The sequence below is a fragment of the Trichosurus vulpecula genome, chromosome 5, assembly GCF_011100635.1.
Source record: "Trichosurus vulpecula isolate mTriVul1 chromosome 5, mTriVul1.pri, whole genome shotgun sequence".
NCBI classification, from domain to species: domain Eukaryota; kingdom Metazoa; phylum Chordata; class Mammalia; order Diprotodontia; family Phalangeridae; genus Trichosurus; species Trichosurus vulpecula.
Window position 1 is genome coordinate 202,539,321 of NC_050577.1, and position 16,722 is coordinate 202,556,042.

General features: G+C 43.0%; 1 protein-coding gene across 2 annotated transcripts in view; it reads right to left on the reverse strand.

The window, feature by feature from the left end:
- Nucleotides 1–594: 594 nt before the first annotated feature.
- LOC118850606 (sodium- and chloride-dependent GABA transporter 2) overlaps nt 595–16,722 on the reverse strand; it is a 43,099-nt gene continuing 26,971 nt past the window's right edge. For both annotated transcript variants that reach the window (XM_036760147.1, XM_036760146.1), the window contains 8 exons: nt 11,118–11,221; nt 6,777–6,901; nt 4,864–4,976; nt 4,205–4,342; nt 3,320–3,422; nt 2,743–2,843; nt 1,737–1,907; nt 595–802 (listed from right to left, as the gene is read on the reverse strand). In XM_036760147.1, the coding sequence (XP_036616042.1) occupies nt 680–802; nt 1,737–1,907; nt 2,743–2,843; nt 3,320–3,422; nt 4,205–4,342; nt 4,864–4,976; nt 6,777–6,901; nt 11,118–11,221 (978 nt within the window). In that variant the 3' untranslated portion in view covers nt 595–679. The remainder of the gene's footprint in view (nt 803–1,736; nt 1,908–2,742; nt 2,844–3,319; nt 3,423–4,204; nt 4,343–4,863; nt 4,977–6,776; nt 6,902–11,117; nt 11,222–16,722) is intronic.

Sequence of the window (16,722 nt, forward strand, 5' to 3'; positions counted from 1 at the left end):
AAGAAAGGGAAAGACTCTGAAATTTCAGGATTGATACAACAATGTTAATGCATAAAGGAGAAATAGCAGAACTACTCAACTCTTGTTTTGTGGTGAAGGTCGTGGGGACTGTGGGACCTCATAAACCCTCCATAGCTCCTTCCTATTCCTACAAGTTTCATGGAGTGGGGTGTGGGGAGGAGGGAGGAAAGAGACAGCATCATGAAGCAAGGAAATCAAGGGAATGGATGGAGGGGCAAAAAAACAGAGATAAGGCTGAGCTTTTGCAGGAGGACCAGTGCAGAGAATGTGGATTTAATGGAATGAAGGGAGAGGGGCCTTTAAAAGAAAAAGCCTCTCTATCCTTTCCACCCCACTCCTCCCCAAAAAAGGTTCCCCTCCCTTAAGTAGCTGAAGTCTTAATTTGCATTCAGTTCTTTCCTATCCGACCAGGCATGAACTTGGGAGTAGGAGGGCTCTAGCCCAGAAGGAATAGTGCAGGACCACCCCCCCCCAGGGGTTTTTGTCTGTGATTCTGGGGTGAAGTGGGATTGGGTGTGGTTAGAAAGCTCCTTCCTCCAAAAAGGTACAGCAATTTTGTCTACTCCACCCTGTAGCCATATCTAGGACAAGGCAGGGAGCTGAATACACAGGACTTTGGGAAACCAGCAGTGCATCCGGTCACAGTCTGAGTTGGTCTCTAGCAGTGGGACTCCAGTTCTGTGAGCCTAAGAAGTGCTGCCCGAGTAGTGGAGGGAGTGGGGGGTGCTGTACAGAGCCGCTGGGGCAGGTCCTCTTCTGGGCATATGAGCTGGCGGACTCTCTGGAAGACAAAAGGTAAAGGCTATAAAAAGGTACAACACCAGGGGTGAGACCCCACCCTGCCTCTCCTGCACATTAGGCACAAACCTCTCATCTCACAAACTCTTCTGCCAGAGTCTTGTCCAGGTCTAAACACACACCCAATAAGTCTTCTGCCATGTTCCTTAAACCCATCCTCATAACCACAGCTTTACTTCTTAGCTTGCCCATTGCAGACTCCTTGGAGGTTTTGTTGGAAATGTAATTTCAGAAATCAATAGTGGATCATGGCAACCCCCAATAAACACATGTGAATTTATGCTGCATTTGGAAGGGATACTGACATGCTGAAGCATACACAGAGGAGGATGAGGGAAAGAACTAGAAAGTGAATCATGTGGGATGGGGACAGAGTGATGCATAATCATTATCTTCAAATTTCTAAGTGATTATTTTCCAGAGCAGGTAGATTTTTTTTTGCCTGTCCCCAGAACTAGAACTAATGATTGTAAATTATGGGAAGGTAGATTTCAGGTCAATATAAGGAAGAACTTCCTAACTATTGGAAATATCCCAAATTGAGATGGGCTACCCTGGGGAACAATAACTTCCTCTTCACTAAAAGTAATCAAGAATGAGCCAGATAACCTGTCAAGGATGTCGAGGAGCAAGAATTCCTATTTCTGATATGGATTGGACTAGATGGCCTCCAAGGTCCCTTCCAATTATTAGCCTATGATCCCTTAATACCAGCATCTACCGATCTCGTTGGCTCTGTTGTCACATGCTGATTTAGGGCAGGCAGGCAGGCTACCTACTAAGACATTCAACACGACTCTCCCCATTTTGCCTTCTTCTCTTCCACTCTACCCACAAACTTTCATGCTTCCTTAAGTCCTAATCTAAGCTCCTCAGAGTGTACCCTGCCCACCTCCCCTAGCCTCACCCCTCCCTACCTCCCTCAGGGAGCCTTTGAGAGTTGTCAGTTTGTAACCACTCCAGGCAGGAATGCAGATCATGGAGGACAGTGCCAGGAGCCAGCCCAGAGCATCTCCCCACCATGGATAAGTGTACTTCTTGTTGTAGGTCAGTGGGGTGTATTTAGCCAGAGAGAAAAGGAAGGTGGCCTAAGAGTAAGGAATGAGCAAGGAAAAAGGTCAGTGGACGCAGAGCCCCTGGATACTCAGACACTACCTTCCACCCCCTCCCCAACTCCCACCTCTCTCCCTGCCAATCCACCCCCTCAACCCACCCCTTACCACCTCCCCACCCCTGGCCACAACCATTTTATAAACCTTGTATGGTAGGGAGGCTACTCCCCTTGCCTGTCAATTCTCCCTCTGCTAATCATTGTCTCTCCCCACCCCAATTCCTATACTCTGTTAAAAAATTTACCTCCTTCTTGAAATATTTTCTGATTAATTCTTACTTGACTCAAATTACACTACTATTCCATAGTCCACTTAACTCATGGTATCCATTGTTTATGCTACATTTATTTGCACTTGCTTAAGTGCTAATGTTATATGAGTCATGAGTCAATCTTATCTATGAATTTCTCAAGAGACTGTTGGTGTCTCCTCTTTGCTCTGTACCTCACACCAGTTCAGGACTCCACCCACAGGGGGTGCTAGACATGTACTATTAGCAGATTGAAGCAAAGTAGCCAAAAAAAAATATTGAATTAAACTCCTGCTCCAGGTCCTTATTCTGCCTCTGTCACTAGACACTGTGGCTTCAGACAATCTATGTGACATTTCTTATCCTCAGCTCCTTTCTCTTATATGTGATAGGAATTCTTCTCTGAGCCAACATGGAAGAATTAGGATCTGTGCTATAAAAAGCTTTGAGATCACCAGAAAAGTTGTTTCCTGGTGGGAATAATGTTCCCTCCTGAAACTGTTTCTATTTCTTGTGCCCTCAGCCCTTCAACCTGACTAGCTTCCTCTGAGATTTTCTTACTGTGCATACAGCTGGTGTGAGGAATATCCAGCAATATTTGATAACAGGCCATGGTCGATAGCCAATCATGTCTTCAATGTTATCATAGAATCTCTCAGCTCCTACAAGATGGGAGGGACAAGAGAGGAAAGAGGGAGAAATTGTTCATTTTTGCCTTTGCACTCAGAGGCATCAGGGGAGGAACTTCAGGACAGAAGGCTGAGAATCATGCTAGGGCCCCAAATTTGGGAGATGCCAAGGTAGTATGAAGTTATTATGGCAAGGGGTAATGGGTCTAATCTACCGCAGGATCAACATAATTTAGATTTACAGCCTAACTTTCTAACTCTTGTGGAGACATGCAGGGAGTCTAGTTATATTTTTTTTCTCAAAGAATTTTGAGGAAAGGACATAGATTGGTATATGTAGGATAGTATAGAGGCTAGAGGTTGGATGAAATGATCCCTGGACTGGCCCTTCCAACCATAAGGAGTCAAAAACATCTGGGGAAAGGTGCTTATCAGAATATCCCCTGATGCCTGAGTTTCTTCTCTGATGGGGAACCGTGGGTACTGAAGGGGTCCTTTGGCTCACTCACCATATACCCAGGCCACACAGACTGTCTCAAAGATGGCTACAAATAAGAGGCACATGCCACTGGCTGCATAGTAGTCAAACAGCTGAAACACGTACATTCCACCCTGGCAAAGAAGAAATAGAAGAGACGGACTTCTGGGGGACCTGTGCACCTCCACACTAGCCTCACTAAGTTGGGACATCCCCAACTTAGGCTATTTCAGGCCAGAGCCATAAAAACAGAGACAGTCTTCCGACTTAGTAGACTCAGGTTAGGAGAGGTCACTGCTACCATCATATAGTCATTTAGCCGGGGTCAGATTACAGCTGAAAGCTTCTGAACATTTGCCTGGATATTCTACAGACCAGCTGGTTCTTTTCTTTCTGAGGGACAGCGGACATATAGAAAATCCCTCTTCATTATCAAAGGATCATAGATTTAGAGCTGGAATGTACCTTAGAGGCCCTCAATTAAACAGTACCAAGACACATCTATTTCCTACTTCCTTAGACCATCACATAGAATAAACAATCCCTGCTTCCCTTGAAGCTTGATTTGAGTAAAGAGGGTGTGACTTTGCTAGTGACCCCAGCTCTGAAGCTCTCTATCTCCAGGACCAGTGAGGTGATCTCTCTCTAGCCAGGTTTCTTGCCAGGTCTGACATTCAGCCCTCTTTCTTCTAGTGTCACCTAAGCCATCCCCTTTCACTACATTTCTTGGACTACCATGACAGCCTATGGTAGAATCTTTACTTAGCATTTCTCCAAGATAAAGAAAAGGAAGCAATGGTACCCCATGCTGGAAAGACCCAACACTTTGAGAATTTGCCCCATCTGTTTGTCGAGGGCTACCCTACCCTGGGTCTGACCTAGTGCATACCACCCTGTAGCTCCACTGGCCTCTCACCTCAGTGAGCATGATCAGCCCGATGAGGTAGGAGAGGACAGAAATCACGAGAATAAGGGTTTCCCGTCGGTTCTTCTTTCGAAGTTTATTGGGGTACATGTCCACCAAGGCTGTCACCAGGCTCTCCACACACACAAACTAGATAGTAGAGCAAAATAATTAGAGAGGATGACCACTCCTAAGATAAGCTTCATCAGCCCACCTTCTCCCCAGGGTTAAGCCAACTCTTCTCTCTATTCCTCAAGCAGGACTCCCAGAGTCCTCTTCACATGGACTGACCTTGTGCCTCATTAAGTTCCGGCCTCATGTCCAAAGGTCTTAGTGCTATTGGAGAGGGATATTGCACTCCTGTCATTCTCTCCTCCATTCTCCAATCAGAGTTTCTGCAGACAGTCCTCTCCTCCCATGCCCTTCCTCTTCTCCCCTTTACCCCTTTACCTCCCTCCACTCACCCACCCATCTATCCACATTCTCTCTCTCTCTCTCTCTCTCTCTCCTTCTTCCTCTTCCTTCTCCTCCTCCTCCTCCTCCTGTCTCCCCTCTCTCCCCTCATTGCCCTGTCTCTTCTCTCTCTCTCTTTCTCCTCCTCCTCCTGCCCCCCACCCCCCACCCCCACACACACATCTGTCTGTATTCAGGTGGGAGGTAATGAACTATACCTGGCTGTCCAGCCCAAGCAGTACAACCATGATGAAGAAACAACACGCCCAAAGAGGAGAGAAGGGCAACATCACCACAGCCCTGGGGTATGCGATAAATGCCAATCCAGGGCCTATAGCAAGAAGCAAAATAAAAGAGTCTAGTCCTGGGTGCGGATCAGGAGTAGAGAAAGGACAGGAGATGCTCAACTCCAAAAAAAATTGCCATTTAAAGTCAGCATGTCTGGATATGGGCAAAACCTGCACCCTCCAAATCTCCGCCATCCCAGAGAAGGAGGCAGGTGAGACTTAGTGAGGGAAGGAGTCTGATTTGGAATCAGAAGCCCTGGGTTTGAATGATGAATCTGCCACAGGTGTCACCTTTTATAATGCACAACTTCTCCTGGCCTCAGTTTTCCAATCTGTCTAATGAAGGAATTGGACTCTATGGTCTCTGCAAACCCATCCAACTCTAATTCTGAGATCCTAAGATCCTAATCCTCTGGCAACCTCCCACATTCCCCAGCTTCTGCTCCTACAACTGAGGTACTAGAGGACAGAGAGTCACAGAGCTAAAAAGGGATTTTTTAGCGATTATCTTTTTGATAGGAAAGGGAAACTGAGTCCCAGAGAGATGAAGTAACTAGTGTTGTAACAACACAATAGCTGCCCGTGGCAAGACTAGGACTAGAACCCAAGTCTTCTGACTTCCAGGCCACTGCTCTTTCCAGTGCACTATATGGCCCTAGTAGTCTATGTGTATGTAAGATGGTCCCATTTACACATGATCTCTATGCACATGATTCTCAAATCTGTTTGTTCAGCCCTAACCTCTCTCTCTCTCACATCTCCACTGACTATTAGACATCTCCAACTGGTATCTCATGGCAGATCCAAATCATTATCTTTCTCCCAAATCTTCCCCTCTTCTGAACTCTTACTATCAAGGGCAACACCATCCTCTCAGTCACCCAGACTTGCAGCTTAGGTGTCCTTCTGGACTCCTCAATTTCACCCCCCCAAATGTAGACAGTGGCCAAGTCCTATCATTTCTACTTTCACATCTCTCCAATATGCCCCCTTCTCTTTGTCACTGCCACCACCTGGGGTGGGCCCTCATCATCTCATGCCAGGACTATTGCAGTAGCAAGCTGGTTGTTCTCCCTACCTTGAAGCTCTACCCACTTCAGTCCATCTGCCATTCCACTGTCCATTGATCTTCCTAAAGCATAGGTCTAATAATACTATCCCCTCCAACTCCAGGGGTTCTCCATCACCTCCAGGATCAAATACAAAATCCTGTTTAGCTATTAAAATCCTCCACTATAAGCTGGCCCCTTCCTACCTTTCTTATATCTTGCACCTGGCACTCCAGATCTCAAATCCAGGCATTTTCACTGGCTTTGGCTTTCCTCCATGCCTGGAATTCTCTCCCTCCATCTATGCCTTCTGTCTTCCCTGGCTTCAGTCAAGTCTTTGCTAAAGTCCTACCTTTTGCCTTTCCCAGTCTTCCTTAATGTTAGAGAAAATCTCCAATTTACCCTTTCTATATCTTGTTTGTACATAGCTTGTATTTTGTGTCCTCTCTTAGTCTTAAGCTTCTGGAGAGCAGAAACTATTTTTTGCACTTCTTTTTTGGGGGCGTGTCTTTTTTATATTCTCAGCACAGTGCCTGGCACGTAGTAGGCACTTAATAAATACATTGACTGCACACCCTCCAGGCTTCCCTTTGGTCTCCCTTAAACCTCAGACTAATATTCCTCAACTTCCCTCCACCTAGAGATAGCTAGATTACAGTATCTTCAATCTGACAGTATTGAGACTTCCATAGGAAAGACCCAGTTGGCAAGAGACCAGTACGCTGCTGATGCCAGGGCTAGTTCCACTTCAGTGCTCAGGCATTCCTCTGCCACAACCAGGACAGTGCCACTCACCTGACTCAGCCACCTCAGATATGGGCACCCCCTGCTCCTGAGACATGAAGCCCAGAATAGAGAAGATAGCAAAACCGGCCACAAAGCTGGTGCCACTGTTCAAGAAGCATAGTGAGACGCAGTCCCTGGGGGAAGGGAAAAGACAGAAGTAGGACAAGCCCAGTCAATCACCTTCCAGAAAAAGTCAAACACCCAGTCATATTCAGTCATCAAGGAAACTGTAATCACCTCGAGGGCAGGGACTTACTTGCCCACTGTCTTGGTTTATTTGGAGGAGGGGGAGCTATTGACAGAGTCTTACATGTTAGCTACTTAATAAGAGCTTGTTGAACTGAATTAAAGGAATCAATAATTAAAAAATAGTCCCTTCAATACCCAAGTGCCCCTCCTCCAGGAAGCCTTCCCTGACCCCTACAATGGAAGTAAGCTTTCTCCTCACATCTCATGCAGTGCTTTGTACTGTTCCAATGTGCTTAGATTCCATTTAAAATCATAATAACTTTTTTAAAAACCCTCACAATTATGTATCATATTGAATAGCTGTTTAGATTTCTTGATGAACTAGGAGCTATGGCAGCAGAATAAAAATGGGAAAATTCTTAGATTAAATTAGGTGATGATCAAGTCTGCTACTTGGGACTTTGGTAGTGAGAGGCAGGGTAGGTTGTAGTAGTGTTTAGATATACTGGGTCAGTCTTGCTGCTTGTATTACTTTTTCAATAAATTTCAAACAAAAAAAATAAAATAAAATGTTAATAATTTGATACAGATCATGTATTGCACAGAAAAAGAATTCAGCACCTAGGGGCCAATCGGTTGTTGACGAGCTAGACAGAGCAGGGTCTTGAACTTTTTTGTGTGTCCTAGAATTGGTGAAGCCTATGAAATGTATAAAATAAAAATTTTTATTTTTATTTTATGTATATATATATTCATTTATTATATATAATATATATTTGTGTTTTACATTTATTATAAAAATGTTAAAAAATAAAAAATTTTTAAAATAGAATTACAAAGTAAACCCATTGTGTTGATATATGGTTTTCAAATCTTTTTTTTTTTTCAAAAAAAGTTCACAGATCCCAAATTAAAAATCTCAGACAGAAATATGAGAAAGGATTGATGGAAGACTCAACATGAATCAGATAGAATGAGATATAGGTGAGTTGCCATCTGGGTTTGTCCACATCTATGGTTTTTTAGATCCATCAAAGTAAGGGAATAGATCATAGAATTTAGACCTGGAAGGGGAGGTCATCTATTCTCAACCCCTCATTTGACAGGTAAAGAAAATGAATCTCAGAGAGGTCAAATAATCTCCTCAAGGTCACACAGGTGATAAGAAGCAGAGTCAAGATCAGAAACAAGGCCCTTTGACTCAAAATCCATCCAAGGTTCTTGCCATCAGACCTTTGTATACCTATAGAATCTCCTCCCCATTGGACCATAATCTCCTAGAGAGCAGAGGTCATATCTTGTTGACCATCATATTCTCTGGGATCTAGCACAGCACCTTGCTTGAAGTGCACATTTAATAGATGTTAGTTAGGTTGAACTCAGGAAAAGGTCTGGTTCTGATCTGCTCAGGGCCTCAGACATAAGTGTACACTCTAAGTAGGAGATATCTCCTAGATCTTTCTTCATTTCCCACTTCCTTGGGCTGTATTCACTGGCCTAGTGCCATCGGAGGCGTTAGTTCAGTCCCTAAGGACCAAGATCTCTGGCCTGATCTCCCTGCAACCACACCCCAGGTTCCTTCCATGAGCTCAATATTATATGTCCTACCTCCATATAGTCACATGAGCCTTTTCCTGGGCCCAGATTGAATTCCTTCTTGACCTCTGCTTCTCAGAATCCTTGTTTACCCTCAAGACTGACCTTAGGCGTTACCTCCTCTGAGAACCCTTTACCAATCTCCTCAGTGGTCTGTGCTCTCTCCTTCCTCAGTTTTCCTTGGATTGCATGGATCTCCTCAGTAGAATACAAGTTCCCTGGTGGTAGGGACTGTTTTGTATCCTCAGGGACTATTACAGGATCTTACCCAAGCTCAACCATAGATTTAGAGCTAAAAGGGATGTCAGAGGTCATCTGGTTCAAATCTCTCCTTTTAAGGATGAAGAGATCAGAGGATTAAGTGATTTGCCCAAAATTGCAGAAATATTAAAGACATAGAGTTTAATAGTAAGGTGCTTCATAAATATCTTAAATTTCAATTCAACCAGATTTGTCTTTTGATCTCTCAGCACAGCATCTAGTATGTAACACATGCTTAATAAATGCTTTTTAAATTGATTAACTAAAAATCACAAAGTTACACCTCCATACTAATGTTCCCTGCTAATAAATGCACATTGAAAGATACATGAGTCCCCAAGGTCACCCAGGTAGTACAAGGAGCAGAATCAGGATTTGGTCTTTTGATCTTGGACTTTTGACTCCAAATCCAGCAAGCTTTCTACCTCATGGATTATCCCAAACAGAAGAACAAAATCCACTTCAATTTAAGTTTAGAACAGATGATATGATTTTTTAAGACAATACTTAATTCATTTTATTTCAACTAATATTAAAACTTATTTGCATTAACAAATAGGTATTGTGGGAAAAGGTGGTGCAGAGTTATGGATATGCTAAGTAAATATTTAACAACCCCAGTTGCCAAAAAACCCAAAAAGTATACACACGAGAAACTTTTAAATTTAATATAAATTCTTAACATTTTTCTATTACTTTCTTTAAGTCTAGATAATCAACAAAAAAAATAAATCAAGCCTTGATTTGTAGCATTTGCCAATTTCAGAGATTCTCTCTGAAATTTTAATAATTAACTTCACAAGCCATTGGAGCTAGTGTAGTGGGTACTGGGAGTGGACAGAGAATTGTCCCAGCATTAAATATCTTCTACGGATGAGCTACAAAGCCGATGACTTAGACTTGGTTGCCATTAGCAGCTCTGTAGGGCAGCTAGGTGGCACAGTGGATAGAACACCGATCCTGGAGTCAGAAAGACCTGAGTTGAAATTTGACCTCAGACACATTGTTGTGTGACCCTGGACATGTCACTTAACCCTATTTACATCAGTTTCTTCATCTGTAAAATGAGATGGAAAAGGAAATGGCAAACCACTCCAGTATCTCACCCAAGAAAACCCCAATGGGGTCATGAAGAGTCAGTCATGACCAAAATGAGTGAACAACAATGAAAGCAACTCTGCCTCTTAAACTCGCTGCCCACTTGAAGTCTTTGTTCAAGAGCCCCACACCCACTGACCCCTGCAAGCTAAGCTGCTCTTCCAGGGCTGTGGGTTCTTAGATCTTAATGACTACCTCACCCTGAAGAAGGCTTGTTTTACTTTGGCACACTCCTAGAAAAAGTTGAAAGAAGACTGGAGAAAATTTACTAAGTTGGTAGATTCTTCCAAATTTTCCTTGGCATGGTGCCTTGCTGGAGGAACAATTCTATTATATTCAAAAACCACTTATTAAGCTCCTACTGTGTACAATGTGGTAGCTAGAGAGTGGCTTCAGAATCAGAAAGACTTGATTTCAAGGCCTGCTTCTGACATACACTGGCCATTTGACCCGACAAATCACTTAATCTCTCAGTGCCCCAGACAACCCTCAATTACAAACTGCCGAACAGCTGCTGATCTAGAGTAGGCAAAGGGGTTTCCTTACCAAGGAATTTCCCTAAACCATGAAATCACAGGTCTGGAGCCAAAATGTGTCAGTACCAACAATATGTGAAGCACTGAACAGGCATAAACTGAACACTGAACTGAGGTTTTAAATAACCAGCTCTCATTCAACTCAATAGGTCTTTGACCTCTAAAATCTTCTCGTTATTTTGCTGCAGAGATGAATAAATCCAATAAAACTGTTTTAAAGTAGCTCACTTAATTTTGGGTGGCAGGCATGATTCATTTTGTTTGTTTTGACTAGTATTTATTAGTATTAGTAGCTACTAGCATTTACATCGTGCAAAAGTTAGAAGGGTTTATTGTTGTTGTTTTATTCTTTAAATTATCTTTCATTATCAATTATACTTATGTAAATGGCACTGTTACAGGCACAAAAATGAGCCTGCCCTCAGGAAGTTTACAATCTAATCCTCAGATTAAGTCAGCAATACCTAACACCTGTAACCTCTAACCCCTGGGATTAAGCCAGCAATACCTCTAACACAAGTTAGACTATAATAAGAGGACAGAAGTCAAATAGAGAAGGATCAGAGATTAAGGAAGGGAGAGAATCTTGTTTCATTCCTGGTAGGGGGATAGGGTGAGACAGGGGTAACAGAAAGACAAAATATGTCTAGAGACTCACTTCCCAAGTTACCTGTAGCAGTTGTTGTGGTACTTGTTGTAGCTGCCCAAGGCTGTCAGACACCCCAGACAGATGGCATAAGAGAAGAAGATCTGAGTGCCTGCATCCATCCACACCTGCAATGAAAGGTGAGCAAAGCTAAGCAATACCTACTAGGTGAGAAATTTGGCTCTAGAACGGCACACAGAGATATTACTGAGCTTTAATGATTGTTTAGGATGAGAAACTGGTAGATGAGGAACAGAGAACCCTGTCTGCACATGATGGATCCTTGGCTCCTGTTTTCCAGAGCCAATATGTTACACAGTGCCCAAAGAAAGTACAATTGGTAGTGGACAATGATCAGAATTTCCTGGAGGCTCAGGCAGGGTAAAGGGGAAAACTTGGGGTATACTCTAAAACAAAGATTAATCTATTCCAGAGCAACTCCCAGGAACTAGACCATAGTCCTGAGTGTTGCTAGTGGTTTCCTGGTTTCTCCTAATCTAGGCTCTTAGGAAAGGAATAAGGACAAAGCTCCAGGCAGAAAGAGATAAGTCATGGTGTAATCATACGAATTGCATACCTCTTTGCAGAGGTAGAGGATTATGGCTGTGGAATGTTATACTACAGGATTCAATCTATTGACTTCACTGAACTGCTTTTTTGAAAAAATTCTTTGTGACAAAGAATGGTTTACTTGTTAGGACAGAGGGGGGGGAAGTAGGGGATACATTTGGCAATAGAAGTAACATAAAAACAAAAATACTAATAGTTTTTTTAAAAAAAAGAATATTAGAACTGCAGGGAATTGAGGTCATTGCACCTGTCCTTTCCAACACCTGGTTCCTGGGAAAATGTTATGTATTTTTTGTCTGATCACGGCATCAGACTCAGTTTGGGGTAGTTGTCTGATCCACATTTGTCTGATCACGGCTAACCTGACGAACTAGAAAGCGTTTAAGGCAGAAACTCTTGGGATATTGCTCCAAAAGCAACCTCATATTTATGTAGCATTTAAAGTTGATAACTATGTACTTTCTTCACAACAAGTATTAATGAGAATGTTATGATCCCCTTCTTACAGAGGAGGAAAGCAATCATCATCATCACTAACATTTATATCGTGTTTTAAGCTTTGTTTTATATATATATATGTATATATATAATATACAATATATTATATATACATACATATATATACCTATTGCGCTATTTGAGCCTCACAACCCTGTGAGGTAGATGGCTATTATTATCCCCACTTTACAGATGAGAAAACTGAGGTTGAGAGAACTTAAGGTGATTTACTCAGTCACGTAGCTAGGAAGTGACAGATCAAGATTCAAGCCCAGATGTCAGACTCCAAGTACTATGCCCTATTACACCCCCCTTCCTTACTTCCCAGTTATCTGCAGCATCACCAGCGTATTAATGCCACCCGCCACCCACCACCCTCCATTCCATATCTCCATCTGAAGATAAGGGGGAATAATCTTCAATACAGAGAGAGTCAAGAAAATGGACGAGATTTTGAATGTAAAGGGCTTTACTCTTTGAATGTAAAGAGGGGAGGGTGGAAGAGGTTGCTGGGGGATACAGGGAGAGAGGACAGGAATAGCCCTCTAGATAAACACTGGGTATTATTGTTACTGTTATTATCTCAGCTGCCTGGCACAGCCTGTGCATGTCATGATTCAGCTTTAACAGCTAGAAAAACATCCCCAAGAGTGTGTAGGTCCTGAAAAACAGGACTAAGCAATCCTACAGCCTTGCAGGAGACTGGGGTCCTGTTGCTACACGGACCCTCCCCCGGACATTTCCTGACTTCAGAGGATTTCAGTTCTTAAACTGAATGTTTCCTTATGCCATGACAGCTCAGGACTATTACTCTATTACAAAAAAATACCCAAATTGTTAACTCAAGTGACTGAAGCATATCATTTGACCATAGGGCATATTCAGATCATCCCGGACCCTGACCCTTGCCCCGACCTTGGTTATCTCCCAGGCCTCAGATCACAGTAAAGTTCCCCAAGTATATATCCCCAAGTATATCTATTCCTTTCCATTCACCAGTGATTGATTCCCACTTCTTATTCTTTTTCCCACATCAAAGCTGCCCAATCTTTGCTTTTTCCCATATCTGCGCCACTATGTAATGTTAACCAGCACCCACAGGTTTGCTACCATCTTCTCTCCTCAACACCCACCAAAATGTCCCTTAAACCCTCCTGGATGACTGTTGTGTTCTACCCAGCCTTTCTTTTTGCAGCACTGTAACACTTGATGGGTAGCATCAGTAGGTACTCCTGGGTATCCTACTTTATTCTCATCCCTGTGGAAATGGGCCACAAAAGAGCCAGAGAAGGTGGTGAGATGATCATGGCTCTAATCTATTGTGCCTTCTGCTCACCCTGAAGGTCCTTCATTGGTTCATGCGGGGTTCTCAGGGCCAGAAGTTGCTGCTAGGGAAGAGAAAGATCAAAGACTGGAGTTACAGATGGGCAAAGAGTCAGGACTGAAAAGGAGCTAGAACCAACATGGGTATGATTTCTGCAGAGGTAGGGGGTTGGAGACTACAGGAGGGAAAAGGAACACTGAATAAGGTACAGTAACTAGGTCAAGATTTCAACATGGGATGGGGTAAGAAAAGAGATCTTTGGGTTGATTTGGAATGGCAAAGGAGAAAAAGGTAGGAATGAATGGAAAAGAAATCTTGGCCACAGCGAAGTGCTCAGATAAACTTGCAACTACCCCAAACTGAGTCTGATGCTAAAAGTTTAAAAAGTGGAGCAAAGAAAGTTTAAGGATAAGTAGCCTTAGAAATGCCAGAAATGCTTAGAAATGCTTTTTCATGACACTTTGAAATACTTTTATCTTCTAAAAACCTTTCCATCAGGTCTAAGGGTTCTCCCCAAGATAACCCTCAACTCAAGAAAACAAGCTTGACTACAGATCTCTGGCATTGATATAAAAATCTTAGGCAGAGTTTTCAAGGACTCAAGACATTGCCATTCATTTACCAGGCTTAAAAGTTCAGCATGAGGGTTTCCTAGAAGATACCAGGGAGATTCCTGATTACCTTCTGAAGTAGTCTGAACATTGCCAGTCTAGAAGCAGTGACCAGGGGAGGAAAGAAACAAGAAAAATCATGCTGTTACAGTTCCCCACATATGTAAGGATCTAAGATGAGACAAGTTGTTAGGGAACAAGAGACCCAGGAGGAAAGCCAGAGTTCAGAGTTCAAGGCTCAGGTCCAGCCCTTGTGACAAGGGGCCCCCTCACTGTGTCCTTGGCAAACTGTCAACCTTCTGCACAGCTGCCTGCGATGACGTGCCTGCTAGAACAGTGGTCAGAACAGGGGATTAGGAAACCATGGAGCAAACTGTTCTGGGCTCCCCCCCACCCCCAACATATACACAAGCTCCCCACTTCAGCCGGAGGATACTGGTTTCTGAAGCAAAAACCTTGCCAGTTGGTAGTCACCTGGAGCAGGGGTGGAGATCCTCCAGTGCAACTTCAAGGGACAGCCTTTGAGTTTAGGGGACAGAAGAGGGGAGGGACATCTAAGAATAATAACATCATTATTCGTATTATTAGTGCTGATTTTTACAAGGTGTTTTATGTACATTATTCTATTTGAGCCTCACAATGCCTCAGTGAAGCAGGTAGCACACGTTTTATTATATATATTTTATGGATGAAGAAACAGAGCCCCAGAACAATCAAGGGACTTTGAAGTGGTGGAGCCAGGATCCCAAACCAGGTCTTCTGACTCCAAAAGACAGTGATCTGTTAGATCAGAGGCAGATAGATGGCTTTATTCTCATCCCTGTGGAAATGGGCCACAGAAGAGCCAGAGAAGGTGGTGAGATGATCATGGCTCTAATCTATTGTGCCTTCTGTTCACCCTGAAGGTCCTTCATTGGTTCATGCAGGGTTCTCAGGGCCAGAAGTTGCTGCTAGGGAAGATGGCTCAATGCATAGAGCACTAGGCCTGGAGTCAGGAAGACCTGAGTTCAAATGTGGCCTCAGACACTTACTAGCTATGTGACCCTAGGCAAGTCATTTAAGTTTGCCTTAATCCACTGGAGAAGGAAATGGCAAACCACTCCAGTATCTTTGCCAAGAAAACCCTATGGACAATATTGGTGTGCAATAGTCCACAGGGTCACAAAGAGTTAGACGTGACTAAATGACTAAACAACAAAATTAGATTCAGGAAAAGTTATCTGGAAGAAAGCAGCGAAATCCTTCAAAGAAGCATGTCATCCTAGGGTGAAGCAACTTGTCATTTTTTGAACAAGGAAATTCTGTTTCTTTTCCTTGAGCAAGTCAATCTCATTCTCTAGGCTATATAATTCATAGATAATGTAAAAAATTCATCTTTTTCCAATAGCTTTACTCTTTTCTTCGTCAAACCTGTCACTAGAACTACTTCCAAAGAGCCAAAAGGGTTGATTTGAAGCAATCAGGTGTTATGGGAAAAGCACTATGATGGAAGTCTGGTATCTGGGTAACTTGGAGTAAGTCACTTTACTCCCCAAAGTCTTCTTTCCCTCATCTATGAAATAAGGGGCCTGTACTAGGTCATTCCTAAGGTCCTTTTCTGCTCTAACATTCTATGATTCTAGGAGTTTCCCCATCTACATTTATTGTGCCCCCCAAAAGTGGAGTAAACAAGAAGATGACAGTGTGAGTGAGCTGAAGAAATAGAACATTGGAGCAATTGAGGCACTAGATAATCAGCCTCAGAAAAAAAAAAGTCAGTTGTACCTGAGACTCTAATAGTTACTTACCTGTGTGAAAAAGCTGAGTGTCAATGCAACAACCTGCCCAACCAACCCAAGACAGAGTGAGTTTAGGAAGACAGCTCAGACTCCAGGATTCAGCAATCAATTTAGCTTTGAATACCGCCAGTGCAGCCGGGAACCAAGAGATATGACATCTAGTCATGACCCCATACCTCAGATGGGCTAGTCACTTCCATTCCCTGGGACTCAGTTTCCCCCAGATGTCAAATGTGAGAGAAGGCTCTTTGGGATATCCATTTCAAAATTATGTTATGAGGATAGCATGAGACAATGGATGTGAAAGTACCTAAGGATCCATGGGTCTTACCATTTGCCCTGCTGCTAAACTGATAGGACTCCTGGACTTTTCCACCTACCCTGCAGATCAACTTTTATATGTTTTCTCCCCTAAATAAAAGGTAAGCTCCTTGAGAACAGGGATTATCTAGCTTTTGTTATTTGTATCCCTAGTGCTTAGCACAGTACTTGGCACTTGATAAATGCTTTCCATATATTCATTTGTTAGAAAGGAAAAGCACTAAGTAAAGGCAAGGTAGCCCTCTCCACTAATACAAAAATGGTAATAACTAACCATGAATTTATGGAAGTGCTTTAAGATTTTCCAAGCACTTTATATACTTTATCTCATTTAAGCTTCACAATAATCCAATTAGGTAAGCCTTAATGTGCCTATTTTACAGATAAGAAAACAGAAGGTTAGAGAGGCTAAGTGGATTTCCCATGGTCCCACAGCAAGAGTCGAGATTTGAACCCAGCTCTTTCTAACTCCAAGTCCAACACTCTACCCACTATACCACTCCATCTCCAATGCTTCAGCATGGCAT